General features: G+C 48.5%; 2 protein-coding genes across 2 annotated transcripts in view; one reads left to right on the forward strand and one right to left on the reverse strand.

Annotated features, from left to right (window-relative positions):
- Positions 1 to 14,933, forward strand: part of Wwox (WW domain containing oxidoreductase) — an 881,439-nt gene extending 866,506 nt beyond the window's left edge. The window contains exon 9 of the mRNA XM_027932967.2: positions 13,904 to 14,933. Coding sequence (XP_027788768.1) covers positions 13,904 to 14,092 — 189 coding nt within the window. The 3' untranslated portion in view covers positions 14,093 to 14,933. The remainder of the gene's footprint in view (positions 1 to 13,903) is intronic.
- A 37-nt stretch (positions 14,934 to 14,970) lies between these two features.
- The window catches only part of Maf (MAF bZIP transcription factor), a 312,899-nt gene continuing 309,929 nt past the window's right edge, over positions 14,971 to 17,940 (reverse strand). Inside the window, exon 3 of the mRNA XM_071604452.1 lies at positions 14,971 to 15,171. The gene's annotated coding sequence lies outside the window, so the exon portion shown is untranslated. The remainder of the gene's footprint in view (positions 15,172 to 17,940) is intronic.

Consider the following 17,940-nt stretch of genomic DNA (forward strand, 5'->3'; position numbering starts at 1 on the left):
GTTGTAGCTGCTATCAGTTGAATGTGGAATGTGTGCAAGCTCCATGAGAGTACGTTATGTGCACGGGCTGATTCAGTCGTGAGAATGACTAAAATATATGTATATCAGTATCTCATATTTACAGAAGAAGAAACAGAGGCTCAGAGTGGTTCAGTGTATTTCTTATAGAAACAGAGCTATTGTTAGTCATAGGTTGGGTATCCTGGGAAGCAGACTCTACAACTGAGATTGGCATGCAGAAAGATTACCAGGGTATGCCCTAGGATCTTGTGGGGTAAGCAGAGTGTGGCAGAGGGAGAACCGAGCCATGATGTAGGAGCAGCAGATGCTTCAGCCAGTCCCAAGGAGATTCTGAAGCTGAGGTGATCCTTCAGAGACGTTCTGAACTGGGCCAAGGAGGCCCAGAAATTACTGAGAGGGGGTGCCTCCTGGAGAGAGCTGGATTGGGTCAGGCAGATCCTCTGGTGGAGGGCAGTCCCAAGGATAGATGGAGCCTTCAGAAACAATGACAGCGGCTGGGGAAATGAGGACCTCCTGGTGCAGAATGGGGGCTCGGGGTAGCACACCACAGCGCCCACTGTATACAGCCCCAAGCCCCACCCTGTAAGTGGGTGCAGGGTGGAGGGGTGGAGGGGTGGAGGGAGGGAGGGAGGCAGGCCAGCTGTTCCAGACGAGGAGCCTGCTTCCCCTGAACCACGCAGGGCTCCTGTGACGTCTCATTAGCGAAGTGCTATGTGTGGCAGAAACAGCCTAGCTGGCCCCTACGTTCTAGTACAAATGTGTCAGAGATTTCAGTCCAGGAGGGAAAGAACCCTTGACTGTTCTTCCTTCCCTGTATCGCTGGCTCCTACCGCTTGAGAATGCGCTTCCCCACACAGGGGAGCCGCTTGGTGAGGTTGGACACCAAAGACAGCTCTGTTTTGAAAGTGGGCACAGTGACATCACCAAGGCCGTGGACAGACGTTCTCGGGCAGTTTCCTCGGCAGGGACCCGTTTGCCCCTTCAGTCGAGGCAGCCCCTCGCGGAAGCTTGGTGTATTCGAGTTTTGTCACCTTGGATGAAGTTACCAAAGAATGACATGACAAACAGCGCTCCCCCCGTCCCCACCCGCTGGGGTGGCGAACGACCTGGGACCTTCTGTCTCTAAGCACGTGCTCTAATAAGGCCTTGGAAGCAACCGAGGCTCCAGAGGGTTGTCTCTGTTCATCAGCCTGATATCGGGAGGGAGTAAATCCTGCGCCTCTTTAGACCCTGGTTCCATTATTGCCTGGGAAATAACTCCCAGTCCCAGGATTCCCCGTGTTCCCCGCGGCCCCAGCCTCTCTCCCCGCTGGGCCTCACCTACTGGGTCTGTGTTCCCTCCTCCCACACGGCCAGCAGAGGACAGATGCTTAGCCACCATGACGACTGGAGGGCCAGCTGCACAAGTGGCTATGGTCCTTCCTGTCACCAGGCTTGCAAGCCAGGCATCTGGGAGACGAGGCCATCAGATGTGGCAACCAGAGAGGAAAAAAGCAGAGTAAGATGCTCCTGGTGTCCCCGTTCTCCTGAGTTCAGCATTTCTCTGAACCGCGAAGGCAGGAGAGTGCCAACTGGAGCCGGTGCGTCATGAGACCGCCCTGCTGATGCTGCAGGTGGCCCACACCTGCGGAACCCTTAACCCCAGCGCCGCCGGCTTGCAGGACGCTCCTGCAATTTACTGAAGCAGCCCGCCTCCTCAGGCCCGCAGACCCCTTCAGAAGACCTTCTGGCTGGGGATTGATTGTCCAAGGCCACCCGCAGGCAGACTGGGTCCTCCTGTGGCTGGAGGACACCAGCTTGGAAACCAGGGAGTTGAGGACACAGGAATGGAGCCCCGTGGAGCTCTGGAGCAGCCTCCAGGGAGATTAGTGACCCCAGCAGGGAATATGGAAACGCTTCATGGATCCAGTTGGGATAAATGTTCCCACTGACTCGTGATTCCAGGAAGCTCTAGAGGGTGCGTCTGTGGGGTCAGAGCGACCGTGAGCCAGGAGCCTGAAAACAGGCTCTGAACTGAGGAGATCTCTGTTTGGATCTTAATGCTGGTACTTCCCAGCACCCCCATTAGTCTCCGTCACCCCTTTACCATCGCACCACCCAGTGAGGTGAGGTTGTGGGAATCAGGAGGAGCCAGCAGCCATTAGCACCCCACAATCCCTGCTGTTGCTGTTGGAGATGGCACCGGGGTGGCAATGGCCCTCCTCGCCCACCCTCCCCCAAGCCAGTCAAAGGCCTGGCCCAGCCCTTTACAGCTGTGAGGAGGTGGCTTCTGGGAGAGTGACCTGGCTCAAGGGGAGTAGCTGGGGCCCAGGGACAGGTGGTCTCTATGGGGAAGGACTTTGTCTCTCTCAGGGCTTGGAGGGGAAGGAGGAGATAGAGGTCAGCCCGAAGGAGAATTTATGACCCCGCGAAAGGTCAACCTGGAGCTGGGAACAGCACCCTTTGGTGCTCGGGGCTTTGGGGGAGTCCCACCCCCAGGTCCAGCTGGGCTGGCCTGAGATTGTCTTTCACTTCTGAAATCTGGAGTTTGCCATAGGTAGATGGGGAGTGAGGGGGGGACACCAGGACAGGCCGCCTCATGCCCGGGGGTGTGGCAGATGCCACCAGCCATCGCCTTGTCCCTGGCAACCATCTGCTTACCCACCACTCTGTGCTCATCTCCTGGGCAGCCTGCTCACCTCCACCATCAGAGGTCCAAATCCAGCCACTCCCAGCACACTGTGGGCATCCGCACGTCAGGATCAAAGCCAAATTAAACAGCCACCTACCGAACGGCTGCAAATTCACATTCCTTCATAGAGTGGCTCACTTCTGACCTTCAGCTCGTGGGTTTCCGGCCTCTGAGTTGGGGACCTGAAGGGCTGCCTGACTTCTAGAATAATATAGAAGAACGGGTTTTCACATTTTGAGGCAAAAATTGAACTGGAGGAATAAGAGAGACGTGGCTAAGTGGCCCTAGGATGCCTACTAGAAAGTGTATCTGGTCCTTTATGGAAAAAGGGCATCACCCTTAGTATTTGGAGGACACTAAGTCAACCAGTACCACTCATGTACCTGAATGGCACTAACACCCCACAGGGAGAGACACATATATTTCTCCAAAATTTTTACTATAAAAGCTTTTTGAATAGAAATTTGAAAGAATATTGTAGCACCCACCACAGGCCACCTACACTCCTACTGGGCTTCTTCTTTGTAACTGGATTTGCCTGCTTGCATAGACGCTCTATCTGCGCATCCCATTCCCAGCCCCCATTGCTCACGGGTATTTGGGAATGTAGAGGAGATAGGTAACAGGCCTGGGTGAGGGGTCTCTGGAATTTAACAAAGGATCATGGTAGTTCTTTAAATGTTGATGTCCCAGGGGCACGGACATGAACTTAGTTCTGGCCCCCTGTGGCCAGAAGAGCCGTGGAATTCATGGCCAGCCTGGTCCCTGGCTTGAAGAAATAGGGTGTTTGCTGCATGGATTTCTAGTCTAGACACCAGAAATTTCCCACTACTGAAGCCCCTTGAGTGAGGGGAAAGACAGAATATTTCCACCCGTGTGCTACTGTCTTTAAACTTGCAATCAACAGAATTGCAGCTACCTTTTCCCAGTATTTGTTGAGCGGGGATGACCCCATGTTTCACCCATCCCAAGGAGAGCCCCTCGAAGTGAGTGCTATTAAGCCCACTTCACAGATGACGAGACTGCATTTTCTCACCTGTCACGGAGCTGCCAGGTGGCCAAGGCACAGGTCCAGCTGAAGTGTCTCTGGCTTCAGCTCTTGGGCTTTCCCTACCATGCCTCGCTGCCACCCAATTTGCAAAAACACCCATATCTTTCCTCCTCCTCCATTTCCCTCGAGGACAAAAGAGGCGGTATTGATTCCTGCTCAGTGGAGGTTAGCAAGGGCCTCTCTCTCCCTTCCCAAGGTGAGCACAGAGGGTTTGTTAATGGAAAACTACAGGGAGTGGGGACTGTCTCTTCCCTGGCTCTGCGGGAGAGTCGAGCTGGATTTGTACATGATGATGCCCAAGCTGGCTCTGCTCCCTACAGATCTAGCTTTGCCGCATTCTTCAAGGGCTCCGGAGAGTTCCCTGTGCCATCAAATTAAGTTTGGAAACTTCAATAAACAAGTCCCGAAGGAAGCTGTCAATTAATGCATTTACACTGAAGTATCATACTTGGGCAAAACATCTTCAAACACCAGCGCTGTTTCCCAGCCATTAAAAAGTGTGCGCGCTGCTTGGTTTCCATAGATACCAGAGGTAATAGCCTCCTTCCTCTCATTGAAGAGTGAGGATTGTTTGGTATCTTTCTTTCTTTTTCACCTTTGTCTTTCTTACTTTTCCCCCTCCATCCCTATTTATGAAAACTAAAGATAACCAAATTGAAACCTGGCGCTATAATTGGTGGGAGGAAGACAGCTTGATTCGCAGGCTCGGGTGATTTCAGTTGCGCTCACCTCCTTATTATCTCATGACTTCCACAAAGAGTGCTGGTATGTGGAGGAGGAAGATGGAGAATTTTCAATTGCTCAGAATGTGTTTCCCCCGTCCAACAGACTCCGACTCAAAAGGAGTCTGACTGTTCGTGGTCTGTTGAAGAGCAACTGAATTCTGGCGGAGTGTGCAGAGGAGATTGGCAAACTACAGCCTGTCACTGCCCATTTTTGTAAATAAAATTTTATTGGGACCCATCCCTGTGCCTTCACGCACGTTGCCAACAGTGGCAGGGTTGTGCAGTGCCTGCAGAGCCTAAATGACTTCATTCCTGCCAGAAAATGTGTATCGATCCTCCGTATGTAGGAAGGAGTCGGGGTATGTGACTTTAGGCAAGTACTTAGTCTTGATGTGACTCAGTTTCTGCACCTTTGAAATGGGAAGGACCCTTTCACAGGGTTTTTGCACTGTGGTTGGATGTAGGAAGGGGATAAGAGAGATCATTTTCACTGGAGATACTTAGACTAGCAGGGTGCAGTAGGGCACACCTGTAATCCCGGTGGCTTGGGAGGCTGAGGCAAGAGGATCACAAGTTCAAAGCCAGCATTAGCGAGGCCCTGAGCAACTTAGTGAGACCCTGTTTCAAAGTAAAAAATAAAAAGGACTGGGGATGTTTAGTGCCTCTGGGTTCAATCCCTGATACTGAAAAAAAAAAAAAAGATTCTTGGACTAGAAAAATCTAAAGAAGCCCATCTTAGGCTTCTGAAAGTTTTTTTTTTTTTTTTTTTTTCAAAAATCCAAGGAAAGCATGTAAAAAGCCACGTAGCTCAGCTATGGTCTCTGGGCCTGGAGTATGCTCAGGGTCTCTTCCCTGTGAGGTGACAACCTGGGAGGGACTCCATTCTGCAAGGAGAAGGCAAACAAAAGAAGCTACAATCATCTAGGAAGAAATCTTTAATTTCTATTCAGCTTTAAAGAGTTTGAGAGAGCCCCCCCCCTTAACAAACCAGTTCAAGTACATGCCTTCAGATTATAAAAGTACCTGAAATTGCCTAGAATATCAACATGCATAGCTTGTTAGTATTTACATATATTTACATAGGGAAACAAGAGAAAGATCTACAGTTATTTACAGTCTACAGAGGGGAAGAGAAAGGCAGCCTAATTGTATTTCCTAAAATACAGTACATGAGTAGTCAGCACATGCATATGGAGATAATATTTGCATGATAGAATGCAATTTTTTTTTAAAAAAAAAGACATACCTTTGTAACTTTCTATGCTAAGGTATTGCATAATCAAGGTGATTTTTTTGTTGTTTGTTTGTTTTGTTTCTAGTCTATTTGCATCAAGTTCTTTAAAATGCTCACTAATACCCAGGCAGAATTATTTACCCTGGCAATTAAAGCAACAGCACACACGATCATTTCCTACTAACTAGCAACAAGCTGCTGGTGAATGAAATATCTATTGTTTCTCATTACCCACCGACCACTGTGAAGAGATCTCTCGGTGTAAAGGCAGTGCCTAAGTTATCACCATTAATTATGGAAGTAATATAAATGAGACACTCTCCACAGTATGTTCTAAATGAAATATTAACAAGGCCAGCGTCTTTGAGCCTGAGAAATGATCTGTTCTGGTGAGCTCTCTATGAAAATGCACATACCTAACCAAGACAGGCCCGACTTGATATGGCAGGGCTAGACATCGGGGCCGGCCTCTGAGGTCTGAATACTGCAGAGTGTATCCTCTTAATTCATTTTGGGAAGACAGAGTCAAGAGTTAATTCCTTAGCATGAGGTGTCCCCATCAGGGACCCTGTGTGTCCCTCCCCCAACGCCTTTTCATAACTACGTTGTAGAATATATATGTGACCTAAGCATAACGGAACCATCAACCTTAAAATCTAAACAAACAGTGTGTTTGGGGTTTGCTCTGAAATCCTGGCTGCTCACAAAACATTCAGTTCTTGGTTTTCTTAATGAGCTACTGTGGCAGGCAGACCGAGTGGGGTCGTTCCATGCAGAAAAGAAGGGGAAACTGTTTGCTTTACTGGTAGTATGGACATATTCTTTGTACCACTATGTGAGAACTAAACCCATTAATTCTGCCTGGCAACAATTTCACAGGCTTATTTCAATATACATGGCGAATACAGAGGCATACATTTATGTACAGAATACAGAGAGAGCTATAAAACAGAGGTTAAAGTCGAGTTAAAAAATGTAAAATGCTTCAAATTAACACAAGCTAAATATCTTCTTTTATCTCTGACAAACACTCGTCGGTCCTTCAGCATAGAGGTGGCCCAGATGGGAAATTGCAGTGACAGGCCATCCGATTTGTCCCCCGTGGAAGGAAGATGTTATCAGGAAGACGGTGGCCAATGTCTTCTGCTTGGCCAATGCCAACGAAGCTGTGGAAAAATGGATACCCCAGAGCAGTTTCCCATCCCAGCAAGAGAACTTCCCATTCAAGGAGAGACTGAACCTAGAGCGACGTGGGTACGGGCTGACGTCAGCAGGGAATGCCCGGGGAATTCTCTCATGGATGGAAGGCACCGTCAACAGTCCATGATCTTATTTCTGAAGAGAATCCCTCAGGTCCAATCAGTCCAAGAACACCTATGGCAGGCATAAACTCACCCTCGAGGGTCGCACTGAGCCCACTCCTTCCTTCCCGCACTAAAGTAACCCCACCCCTTCCCAACAAGCCTGTCTCTGGTCTCAGAAAAAGGGAACAGTTCTCATTATTGTACCTCCATTCTTTAAGACACGAATCCATTATGGAGTCCTTGGAACGTTTATGGTGAAAATCCTGGCACATGGGGAAGGTATGAAAAGGGCCTCACTTATTTCAAGGAAACATCTAGAACAATCCATGGACTTGAAAGCAGAGCCCTGGCAGCCCGCCCAGGTCTCTCTGTCCACAGGACAGCTGAAGTTGAGAGCTGCCCCTGCCCCCCACCCCCACTCTAGAGCGAAGGAGGCTTTGGAGTCCTTGGGTAGTTGGGATTGTCTGCCTATTCCTCCCCCCAATTTAAAGCTAAGGAAGGCAATTATATTCTTTGGTCTTTAAAGAATTCTTTTCAATGTTCCTTCTGGAACCCCTGGTCTTGTGCCTCTTAGAGGAGGGATAGCAACCCTCTTGGGGACTTTTCAGCTCACCCTGCCCTAAGCCAGCCTCTGTACACGCCTCAGAGATGGAGCTAGAAATGCATGTGTTTGGTCAGGGACCTGATCAGATTTAGGGGTGTCTTATTTGGGGTGCCTGTTTTACTGCACACTGGAAAGTCCTCACACCCCCACCCGCTCGGTCAGCATGAGCTTCTCTCGGAGCTTACGGCTGTCATTTGAAAGATGACCTTCTTTTTCCTGCTCCAGCTCGCTCAGTGTGTCCTCTGCACATTTGGGCCGTGGTCTGTGCTTGGACCAATTGCATTTACTGATAGATTGGTGTAGCCTATTGCTTGGCTGTCCCTCAGAGCCACTGCCATTAAACCCTGGCCACAGACAGTGTCTTCAATGTCACCTGGGGAATGGCATTCTTCACCTTGGTGGGGACAGTCGACTGAAAGGGAACCTGAGCCTGTCGACACTTGTCAGCCTGCTTTTAGCAAAGAAAGTGCTCGCCTGTGGCCAAGCGTTGTCAGGCCCACGGGCTAAAGTGGGCGTGTTGCCTTCCGTGGGGCGCAGAGGCTCCATGTGGTCCAAACAGCTTCTCCAAAACACTCTCTCACACTTTCAAAGCCCGAAAACAAATATCTGTGCTCCTGATGTTCAGTTTTTCCACATGAGAAGCAGAGCGCACGCCCGTCTGTAAGAAACGCTAAGAACAGCCTGTAAGTTAGCAAAGCTCCCGAGGGCTTATGAAGAAAGTTGAATTTCAATATTCACAGGGAGTATTTGCATGCATCTAAGTCTGTATTGTCCAAGGCCTCTGTCGGATTCAACTGTTAGAAATTTGTAGAAATTAATTTGTTGGAGACCTGTTGGGGTGGGGTGGGGTGGACTACACCTTTCCCCTGCAAATCTGATGGAGCGTGTTGGAGCGTGGTCCTACGAAAGGTCACAGAGATGACTTAGTCTTCACGGATTTTGATGTTCATGCACTGAGGAGTAGGTTCCTTAGCTTGGTAAATCAAGTACCTGGAAGTGGCATTTAAAATCAGATGACCTCTTTATTAAGGTTCGTTTGCTATTCAATCATCCAAGGGGACGCTGAGTCTTCGTTTTTGTTAATCCAAATGGATATGATTTCAATTTAGTTCACTGGCTAAATCAACAATGGAAAATCTCCTTTGAACACTTCTCAGGGGAACACAGGACAAGTCAACACATGGAGGCCACGCCTGGGATCACTCTGGCCAAATGTGACCTGCCTGAGAGTCGAATGGGAGACAAGAGGAAATGGGCAGATGGGCAACATGGCAATATCTGTGCCATTTATTTGGGAAGGAAGACTCCTGTACCAACTCCTATGGATTCTGGAGTTAGTTGGTATCTATGTGGCTTTGGACAATGGCTCTGGTCTCTGGCGCTTCTCTGTCAATGGGGATGCTAACGGTCCCTGGCTCGCTGAGAGGGTGTGAGGGTTAGAATATGATTCTTACAAGGTTCTTTGGGGAGGCCTGGCAAATGGTAACTTCTCTTTAAGTGCCAGTCATTGTGACCTGGTGAAAGGTCCCCATTGGCTGGAATTCACTGGAAAGCAGAACAGAGTTTGGGGGGCGGAGTCCTCTCCAGGGTAGATGTCTGTTCTCTTCTTCTCCCTTCCCTGATTTTGGCAGATGTTGGCCTGTTTGCTGATTAGCGCTTCTTCCAAACTGCCTTGTGCAATTCCATTACGCAAGGCTGCCGCGGGGGAAGAGGGCACCGATTGTTTCGGTCCCTGTCATCAGAGAGGCCGTGAGCGCCATTCCTGTGCAAACTGTGCTGCTGTGTGAACTGGTGGAACGTGTGGCCGATGTGTCCACTGCAGAGAGGGCTCTTGGGCAGTGGGTGGGGAACACACCGTCTCTTGGAGTGGGCTGCTGTCATCGCCTTTCAGATCAATCTGATGCCAGGTGGTTTGCAGAAGCAGCTCTGCCCCAAGCACCAAGGTGTCTGCTGGTGAACTCCACAGCCCACCTTGCACCTGTCTTGTGGCAGGGGAAGGAAGGAGAGGGAGTCATGGCAGCCATTTATTCCACCCCCTCCCTGACCCCTCCCTGATGAAACATCACCCTGCCTGGGGTATTCAAGCCCCTGGACTTGATGGCTGGCTCTGCCTTTGGGGAGTGTGTGCTCTGGCTAACAGACCCCCCAGGAGTAATCAGGAAAGCTGTGAGGTTTGAAGAGACCCCCGTCTTTCCTTTTTGCTACATTGGCTCACTTCAGATCACCTCTTTGTCCCAGGAGTTCAACTCTGGCCACTGCCCTCCTTCCCGGCCTTTGGGGTTCCAAGCCGGATCAGCTAAGTGCCCCGTTCCCTTTCATGACTCTACTTTTTGTGTACATTAATGCATTCAGCATCTGCCGTGCAATGTCCTGGCATCGATAGGTTGTGATAAAGCAATCTTAGAATGTCCCCTGCTCTTGCCATCATTGAATATGTGGATACGCCATGAATCTGTGTTTATTTTAAAATACATTCCATAGTTACATCTACTTGAAGACAGGAATCTATCCTTTCTTTTAAATAAGCATGCATATTAAAGCAGAGAAACCTGAAAACTAAACATTAATTGTATCATGTGTCTTTATCAGAATGTAAGTATTATACCAGAGTCCTAGCTGATGCATTACACGTGTCAATATGCGGATTTTTTTTTCCTTTACAACGTATTGTTTATCAGAAACCTCTGTACTTTTCCTTTAGAGGAGTCAATATTCATTTATATTCTGTGCTGACAGCTACAAATTGATGACTAGCGGTTATCAAATAAATGTTGATGAAAAGAGGCTACTTAACATTTTCATCCCAACAAGGGTTCTGGAAGGATGGATAATTTAGATCTCAGGGCCTCCGCTACAAACACACAGCAACTGCTTCCTAAATCCCACCTTTCTCTAGTGGAAGATTGCACCGCAAACCTGACAAATGACTTCTGAAAGAGAAAGATGCACCCTTATTACAAGGATGCTCTTAGCTTAATCCTGAACAAGAATCCTAGGTAATTTTACATACACTAGAAAGATGGATGGCACAGTTCTCTTCTGGAAGCTCACAAATGTTTGACTAGATCAGAAATGGCATTCAGGCATGATTGAAGATTCTGCTGGGTTTCCCAGAAATTATCAGTCCCGTGTCAACACCCTGCCTCATTGCCATCACAGGGGACGGAGGTGCTGCTTCCCCGAAGGTCCCGTGATCAGCAGCTGCTTGCAACCTACTGATAAATTGTTCTCAAAAAAAAAAAAAATCACTTAGGGGAACCCACAGCTGCAGCCAGTGTTTATATGTCAAGGTGTTATTATTTTATCACAGTGGATCAGTAGCAATGGTGACAGATATTTTACACCAGAGTTGTTAACATTACTTCCTTCATACGGCTCTTTCATCTTTTCTGAATTATGTAGCGATGCCCCCAAAAGTGGCGTGAAAGTCATTTGATGGTGATTAAAGTGCTTCTTTAAAAATTTTTTTTATCAGTTTAAAAACGTTTCATCTTGTATCAGCAGTGCCAACTTGTTTACTAATGAGATCTCGCGAACGTGGCTCAGTCTCATGCTGATGATACACAGACCAAAAAGCTGATGAGCGAAAAACAAGAACTTGTTATTAAACTGTCGTCACATCTGATCATAGAAAGATGTCACTCAGAGCTTGCCATTAGGATAGCTGGAAAGAGAATTCCCCAAGAAGCCCAAGGAGTAGCGGGCATGGGGCCAACAGATATTGTCCAGCATGGCAGGACCATGCCAAGTCAGAGGGAGACTTTGCCAAATGTATTCAGCTGATCTTTGGAGAAGGTGATCTTGCTTCCAGGGGCCCTCCTGTGCTGTTTCTCAAAGCCAGAGCCACTGGCAATGAAGTTTAGATTATATGCCACTCCAAACCTGGTGGCAGGAACCAAAGCCAACTCTTGATAAGAAACAAAACAAAAAAAAAAAAAAAACTGGGCTTTCTGAAAGTCATGGTTTTCGGCATAGTAGCCAAATGTCGGCTCACCCAAAATGAGGCCAGTGGCCATGCTTGCATATTCCATGCTGGGAAGGTACATTTCCCTGCTCTCCAAAGTGACTACAAAGTTTCTTTGCAGAAATAGCAGTCCATCAAGGCCAGAGGGCAACACAAGACCATTTTAGATGCGCAGAGTGGCAAAACACAACCTTGAATATGTGGATACAACATGGGTTTGAAAGGGTTCTGCTTTGCTTTCCCAATTGGCCTCCTGGGTCTTAGGACCTGTGGAAGGCCAGTCTGGTGATGCACCAACACTGATATCATGACCTCTCAGGGATTGGGGAAAAGGGGCTAGACCTCGGTATGAACTGACTGCATTCTCGCCCACTTGGAAGTCAATGGCAAACCACCTGACCGTGACCTGGTGGGTTTTGCAGCTGCCAAGTAAAATGGGAACCCAAGACAGACTACCCACAATTGCTGCAAACACCATCTCCACGCGAACTCTCCTGGAAACCAGGGAGGGGGATGTTTGGCTTAGTTATCTGGGTGAACCTTGTAGTCCCCACTTCTTCTTTTCTGTCCCTTTATGTCCCTGTTCCAGCTTGGGGTGCAGGGTAGACCACTGGAAGGTCTTCAGGTAAATGTGCCAGGTGCTAAGCTGGGGGTTATTGAGACTAATAATTCATCAAAGGGAAATTTGGATGACCCGAACTCACTTCCATTAGACTCTGGCCACACAAGTGAGTTGGGAAAAAAAAACTGCAGAAGCCAAGGCTTAAACAGGCTGTTTGGGGAGTGGGCACAGTGAGGGGGCTGGGGAGGAAACAAACCAGTGACTGTTTAATTAAGTTCAAGTCCTGTCGGCTCAAATTCCAGACTAATGGAACTTGTCCCGTGGAGTTGAGCAGCCAGGTGTTACCAAAGCTTGTGTCTCACACTTGACACCTGTCCCACAATCTAGTCACTTGGCTGCATTCAACCGTTCCATGGTCGGTCCAATTCAAAGGTGACCACTGACCCTGACCTTGAAGTCAAAACAAAACACAACATCAACAAAACAAGTCTGCTTTATACCACTTTCCTAAAATCATAACACCTCGGGGTCCTGGTTCTTAGCATGGCCCTGGCCCCTGATGATTCTGAGTACAATCACAGCAAATGCAAACCAAATCACCATTTAGGCAGATGCCCCTCTGAGAAGCAACCTGCTTTTACACTGTGTAGGGGCTGGAAAATGGTGACCTTTGGGTGACTGGGGATATTCATTTCCCCCACAATCAAACATCCCTAATGTTTTCCTCAAGGCGCCCCATCTGCAGTCACCTGTTCCGGTCCTCTTTGGCAACCCCCTCCCCATCAGCTGATAATTAGTTGATGCAGCAATGGCCGTGATACGCATAAATAATCATAAGGTGCCAGGTAAACTGTATTGGTTTTAAATTAGAGCCATGCGTATCGTGTCTCCCCATGAGCAGCAGCCTATTATTTTTAATTATGGCCTGCAAAGCAAAGTGATTTCTTGCCCTCTTTACAGCATCCTGGCAGTATTCTGTCAGTCGAGATGACGTGGTGCCCCATCAGCGCACATATCCCCAGCCACAGCCCCAACTGTCACATGCCAGGCGATGGAGAGTGATCAATGGCATTCATTGCAACTTGCCTTTTGAAGTGCGCCTGAAGGAAATACACCCCCTTAGTCACTGTCCCGTTGTAAATCCAGGACAAATACGGCATTTAGGAACAGTTTTTTTTTTTTTTTTGGACATATTAACGTGTGTCTGTGTGGGCATGTGTGCGGAGCATGTCTCTGTGTGTTCTAAACATTCTAACAGCCTAGCAGACTCTTCCCCAGCAGCACCATGGGCAAAGAATAAAGGACCGATCTGCCTCTAGCCCCACTCGGGTTCTCTACCTGATGGGCTGTAATTAAGAGTGAATAATCCAGACAGAAAGTTCTAGAAAGATCTAAGTGTCAAATTACATTACACATTGGGAAGCCGAGGGTCGATGGATGTGTGCCTATGTGTTAGGAAGGATTCTGTCTTTTCTCTTCGCAGAAGAGGCACCTGGCAGGACGTATTGACCAGTGTCTTTATTTTCGAAGCTTCTTCCTGTCGGAGGGGTGGAAAGTCACACAAGCTTTCCAAGTGGAGTTTGTGAACTTGTCTTCCCATGACGGTCATGGTCATGGGCTTCCAGCTCAGTACGCTTGACCATGTGACACCCAACTCGGGTGACCCGGGCGGAGGGAGACTGGCTGGTCCCTAGTCAGAAGGACATCTCCCTTGACTTACACATTCTCTTTCTTTTTTTTTTTTTTTTCTTTCACCTTTGATTCCAGCAACAGGGAGCTGCCACCACGGTGTACTGCGCAGCGGCTCCGGAGCTGGAGGGCCTGGGAGGGATGTACTTCAACAACTGCTGCCGCTGCCTGCCCTCGCCAGAAGCCCAGAGCGAAGACACGGCCCGGGCGCTGTGGGCGCTCAGCGAGAGGCTGGTCCAGGAACGCGTCGGCGGGCAGTCCAGCTAGGAGCTGGGGCGACGATGGCTCCCACGCCCCTGCACCTGTGCGGCACCACTGGCCAATGCCAGCCCCTCCCACTTAGCATCCTGGGGGCTTCCACGCCCCTCCAGCGCAGATCCACAAAAGAAGCAATTGCAACAGAGCGAAAAATGTTAAGCACCATGGGGAAGCAGGGAATCGTCGCTTTTCTGGGGTCAGGGTGGGTGTGGGTCCCTTGCTTTCTGGTGGTGGCCTGATGGGAGGGGAAAGCTTGATGGGTGTGCAGTTCTTTCCCTCACTGTAGAAGCATAGCAACTCACTCTCAGTTTTGGAACAGCCTGGTGTGTCCCCTTATCCCACAGGGCCACCACCATGGCCATCATTATAGTCAGAGGCTGGCTTTCTCCTGCTTAGGGAAGAACAAGCAAATGCCCATCCTGTCATGCTGCAGAGACCCAGGAAACAGTTATTCATTCCACCAAGTCTGAGGCAGCTTGACAACTTCCTGGAGAGAATCTCAGAACCTGGGTCTAGCCATCTGAAACCGGGACACCCAGAGACGCAGTGCAGTGGGCGGGGCTAGCGGGCAGAAGAGTGCTGGTCCTCCACTCCCTTGCCAAAGCTATCCAAAAAATTCTTTAGAGATTATAACCCATTTTGCAAATCATTCCTTAGCTACCTAGATGGGCAAGATGGGAGGCAGCGTGTCCTCAGGGGTACATGGAATATTCTTGGGGTGGGGAGTAAAAATACTTCCCTCGAAGGTTCCAGAACAGCCCAGTGGCTGGGTTTCCCGCCTGCTGCTGCTTCCTCCTGTTCCTCCCATCCCATGCTTAATAAAAGAGCATGCTTGGCTATTTCACCTGAAGTTCGTTTAAAGTTTCTTTAAAAGTCCCTATCGTCTCTTTAAAAGTCTGTGTCAGTTTTTTTTTGTTTTTGAATTTTTTTTTTTTAGAAAAGAAATCTAGAGGAAAAATAAAGCGCTTCTGTAGACGCCAGGAAGACACCATTCTTGCTTCTTCTCTGAGTTCGTGTTGTGTTTTGTGCTTTGTGGCTGTCCATGGGCCAAGTTGTCTCACGCGGTTAGCATGCCAGCGTCGTATTTTCTGTTAGAGAAAGAAAGAAAAAGAAAAGTGACTACCGTTTGATTTCACCTGAAGAGGCTCTTTATTACTTACGCAGGGTTACTGCAGCCCTGGGAGCTCGGCTTCCCGGTAGGCACCCAGCTCGTGGTGATGCAGTGTCAAACCAAGGAGGTCAGCCAGGGACTCTTCCCTTTCCATTGACCTGCCACACCCTTAAGACGTCCCCTAGGTCTCAGAGACCAAGTCTCCCTGCATCCTCAATCCACCCGACAGTCATCTTGAGCTAGATTCTGGGAATTCAGAGTTTAGGTAAGGGAGTGAGGACAAGAGGAAGTCCACTCTGGCATGAGGGAGAGATGCTTTTACTGAAGTACTGAGACCCTGAGTGTTGGAGTCTGTAAACAAGTCAAAGTAACACCTGGAATTTTGCCAGGGGAATGTTAGAGTTCGTAAACAAGTCTGGATGGTGCCTGGCAAAATGTCAGAGGGAGTGGTTTGAGAAGTAACAAAAACAAGCCATTAACTGTGGAGATTCCTTATTGGTTGACTGATGTATCTAGTTTATGCTAATTAGATAAGCTGTGTGGAATGTATAAATACTGCTCCTGTCCTGCAATAAACGGCTCCCTCTCCTGCTGTATCAACGTACACAAGTTATTCGTCACCCCCCTGATTATTCTGCGGCAGCCGGACTGCGGCAGATGGTGGCCCGTACTGGGAGCCCCGGGACACTCGGGGGTAAGTGACGAAAAAAATGCTGCCCGTCCATAGATAGGACTGGAGCAATCTGCTCGTCCCTAGACAGATAGGGCGAGAGGAAAAATGACCATTTCTAGAAAATGGAGAGGATTGATACAGTATGTTTGTGTCTTGTTTTGTCTCCGTGTATTGTATTGTCTTTGTGATGAAAATATGGAAGGGGTGAGAAGTAAATTACTAAGAGAAGAAGGCACCCCAGTGGAACCAAGAATAGTTAGGGCATGTGTTGATGGAAGCCCAGGAACTCTAGTCAGAAAGAAAAAGAAAGTTCAGAAGAAGAAGGATTATCAGGAAAAAAGTTGCAGCAAAAGGCTATTACTAAATACTTTTCGTTACCGGAGGGTGCGTGAAGCGGACAGGCGGCTGCCGAGTGTGCAAGCCGGTCACAGCGCAGCAAGGATTTTCCAAGAGGTGGCAGCAACTGGCCCTTCCCCGCCTCCTGGCCGGGGAGCTAACTCTTCCACTGCCACGAGCCCAAATCTAGACCTGACCTGGAGGCACAGTCTCGCAGGCTCTTGCTCCCTGTGCCCGGTGGCAGTTTGAGTCCGGGACACTCCCCAGGGCCATCTGGGGCTGCCCAGGACGCTACAGCTGGCAAAAGATGCTACTGGCGTCCCTGATGTTTGGTCATTTTCAATGCCAATAACTAAGCTACAATGGTTCTCCCACACCTGGAAGCTGATGAATAATGAACGCTATTAATGCTTCTTTCAAATGTAAAAAACCTTGAGATAATGTACTAAATTGTTCAGAAGGTTGTTTTTTTAGTAGAATGCTACAGGATTTTCTTTAGCCATCATTGCCGGAGTTCCTGCCTTCGTCCCAGTGCCGGTGAAAACAGGGGTGGAAGAATTTCCAGTGTTGCTGAAAACCGGACGAAACTTCGGCTGAGAAATGGACGAGACTTCGGAGCTGTTGCTGTTTCTGCTACTACAGCTTAGGCTAGCTGCCTGCAGAACTTACCTGAACTGTGATTTAAGCTAGCTGTCTGCAGAACTTACCTGGACTATGATTTAAGCTAGCTGCCTGCAGGACTTACCTGGACTGTGATTTAAGCTAGCTGCCTGCAGAACTTACCTGGACTGTGATTTACCTGGACTGTGAGTTAATCTATTGAGACACTGCTTTACCTGGACTGAGACAACAAACTGTAATCAACAACAAATTGTAACTCGGTATCTTTGCTAACAGTGTCATTGCTGGTATAATTTTTCCAAGGGCTTCCTGCATGGAGCCATCAATTGGCTTGGTATTGTGGCATTTTGTATCCTCCCTTTCTGTTTGTAGCAGGTTATTTATGGTGTTTCTGTAAAAACCACTATGGTCATTATTTAAATTAAACAAAAGGGGGAAATGTTGGAGTCTGTAAACAAGTCAAAGTAACACCTGGAATTTTGCCAGGGGAATGTTAGAGTTCGTAAACAAGTCTGGATGGTGCCTGGCAAAATGTCAGAGGGAGTGGTTTGAGAAGTAACAAAAACAAGCCATTAACTGTGGAGATTCCTTATTGGTTTACTGATGTATCTAGTTTATGCTAATTAGATAAGCTGTGTGGAATGTATAAATACTGCTCCTGTCCTGCAATAAACGGCTCCTACTCCTGCTGTATCAACGTACACAAGTCGTTCGTCACCCCCCGGTTATTTTGCCCAGCCAGCCGGACTGCGGCACCTGAGGGTGGCATGTGTGTCCTGTCCCCCTTCCTGAAAACGGTAGCGTCAGTCTAGGCAGCACCATGCATCAATCTCTGGGCCTCCACCCAGTGGGACACCGTCGCTCTCCCCTAGCCCAGGCCTGGCTACTGCCTCGCGTCAGCTATGCTGTCCCTCAGAAAATCCTTATTATTCTAGGACCGTTAAAAGTACGAATCAGATAATGTCACCTTCCTGACATCCAGGTAACCCCACTTACATGGGGTCATCACAGAAGACCCAGCCCCAGCTGAGCCAGCCCAGAGAAGGAACGCCACAGTGAACCCACAAGAAGTGCAAAAATTAATGAAATTGTCATTTCAAGCCACTTATTTTCAGG

Source organism: Marmota flaviventris, chromosome 18 (assembly GCF_047511675.1).
Source record: "Marmota flaviventris isolate mMarFla1 chromosome 18, mMarFla1.hap1, whole genome shotgun sequence".
Classification (NCBI taxonomy): Eukaryota; Metazoa; Chordata; class Mammalia; order Rodentia; family Sciuridae; genus Marmota; species Marmota flaviventris.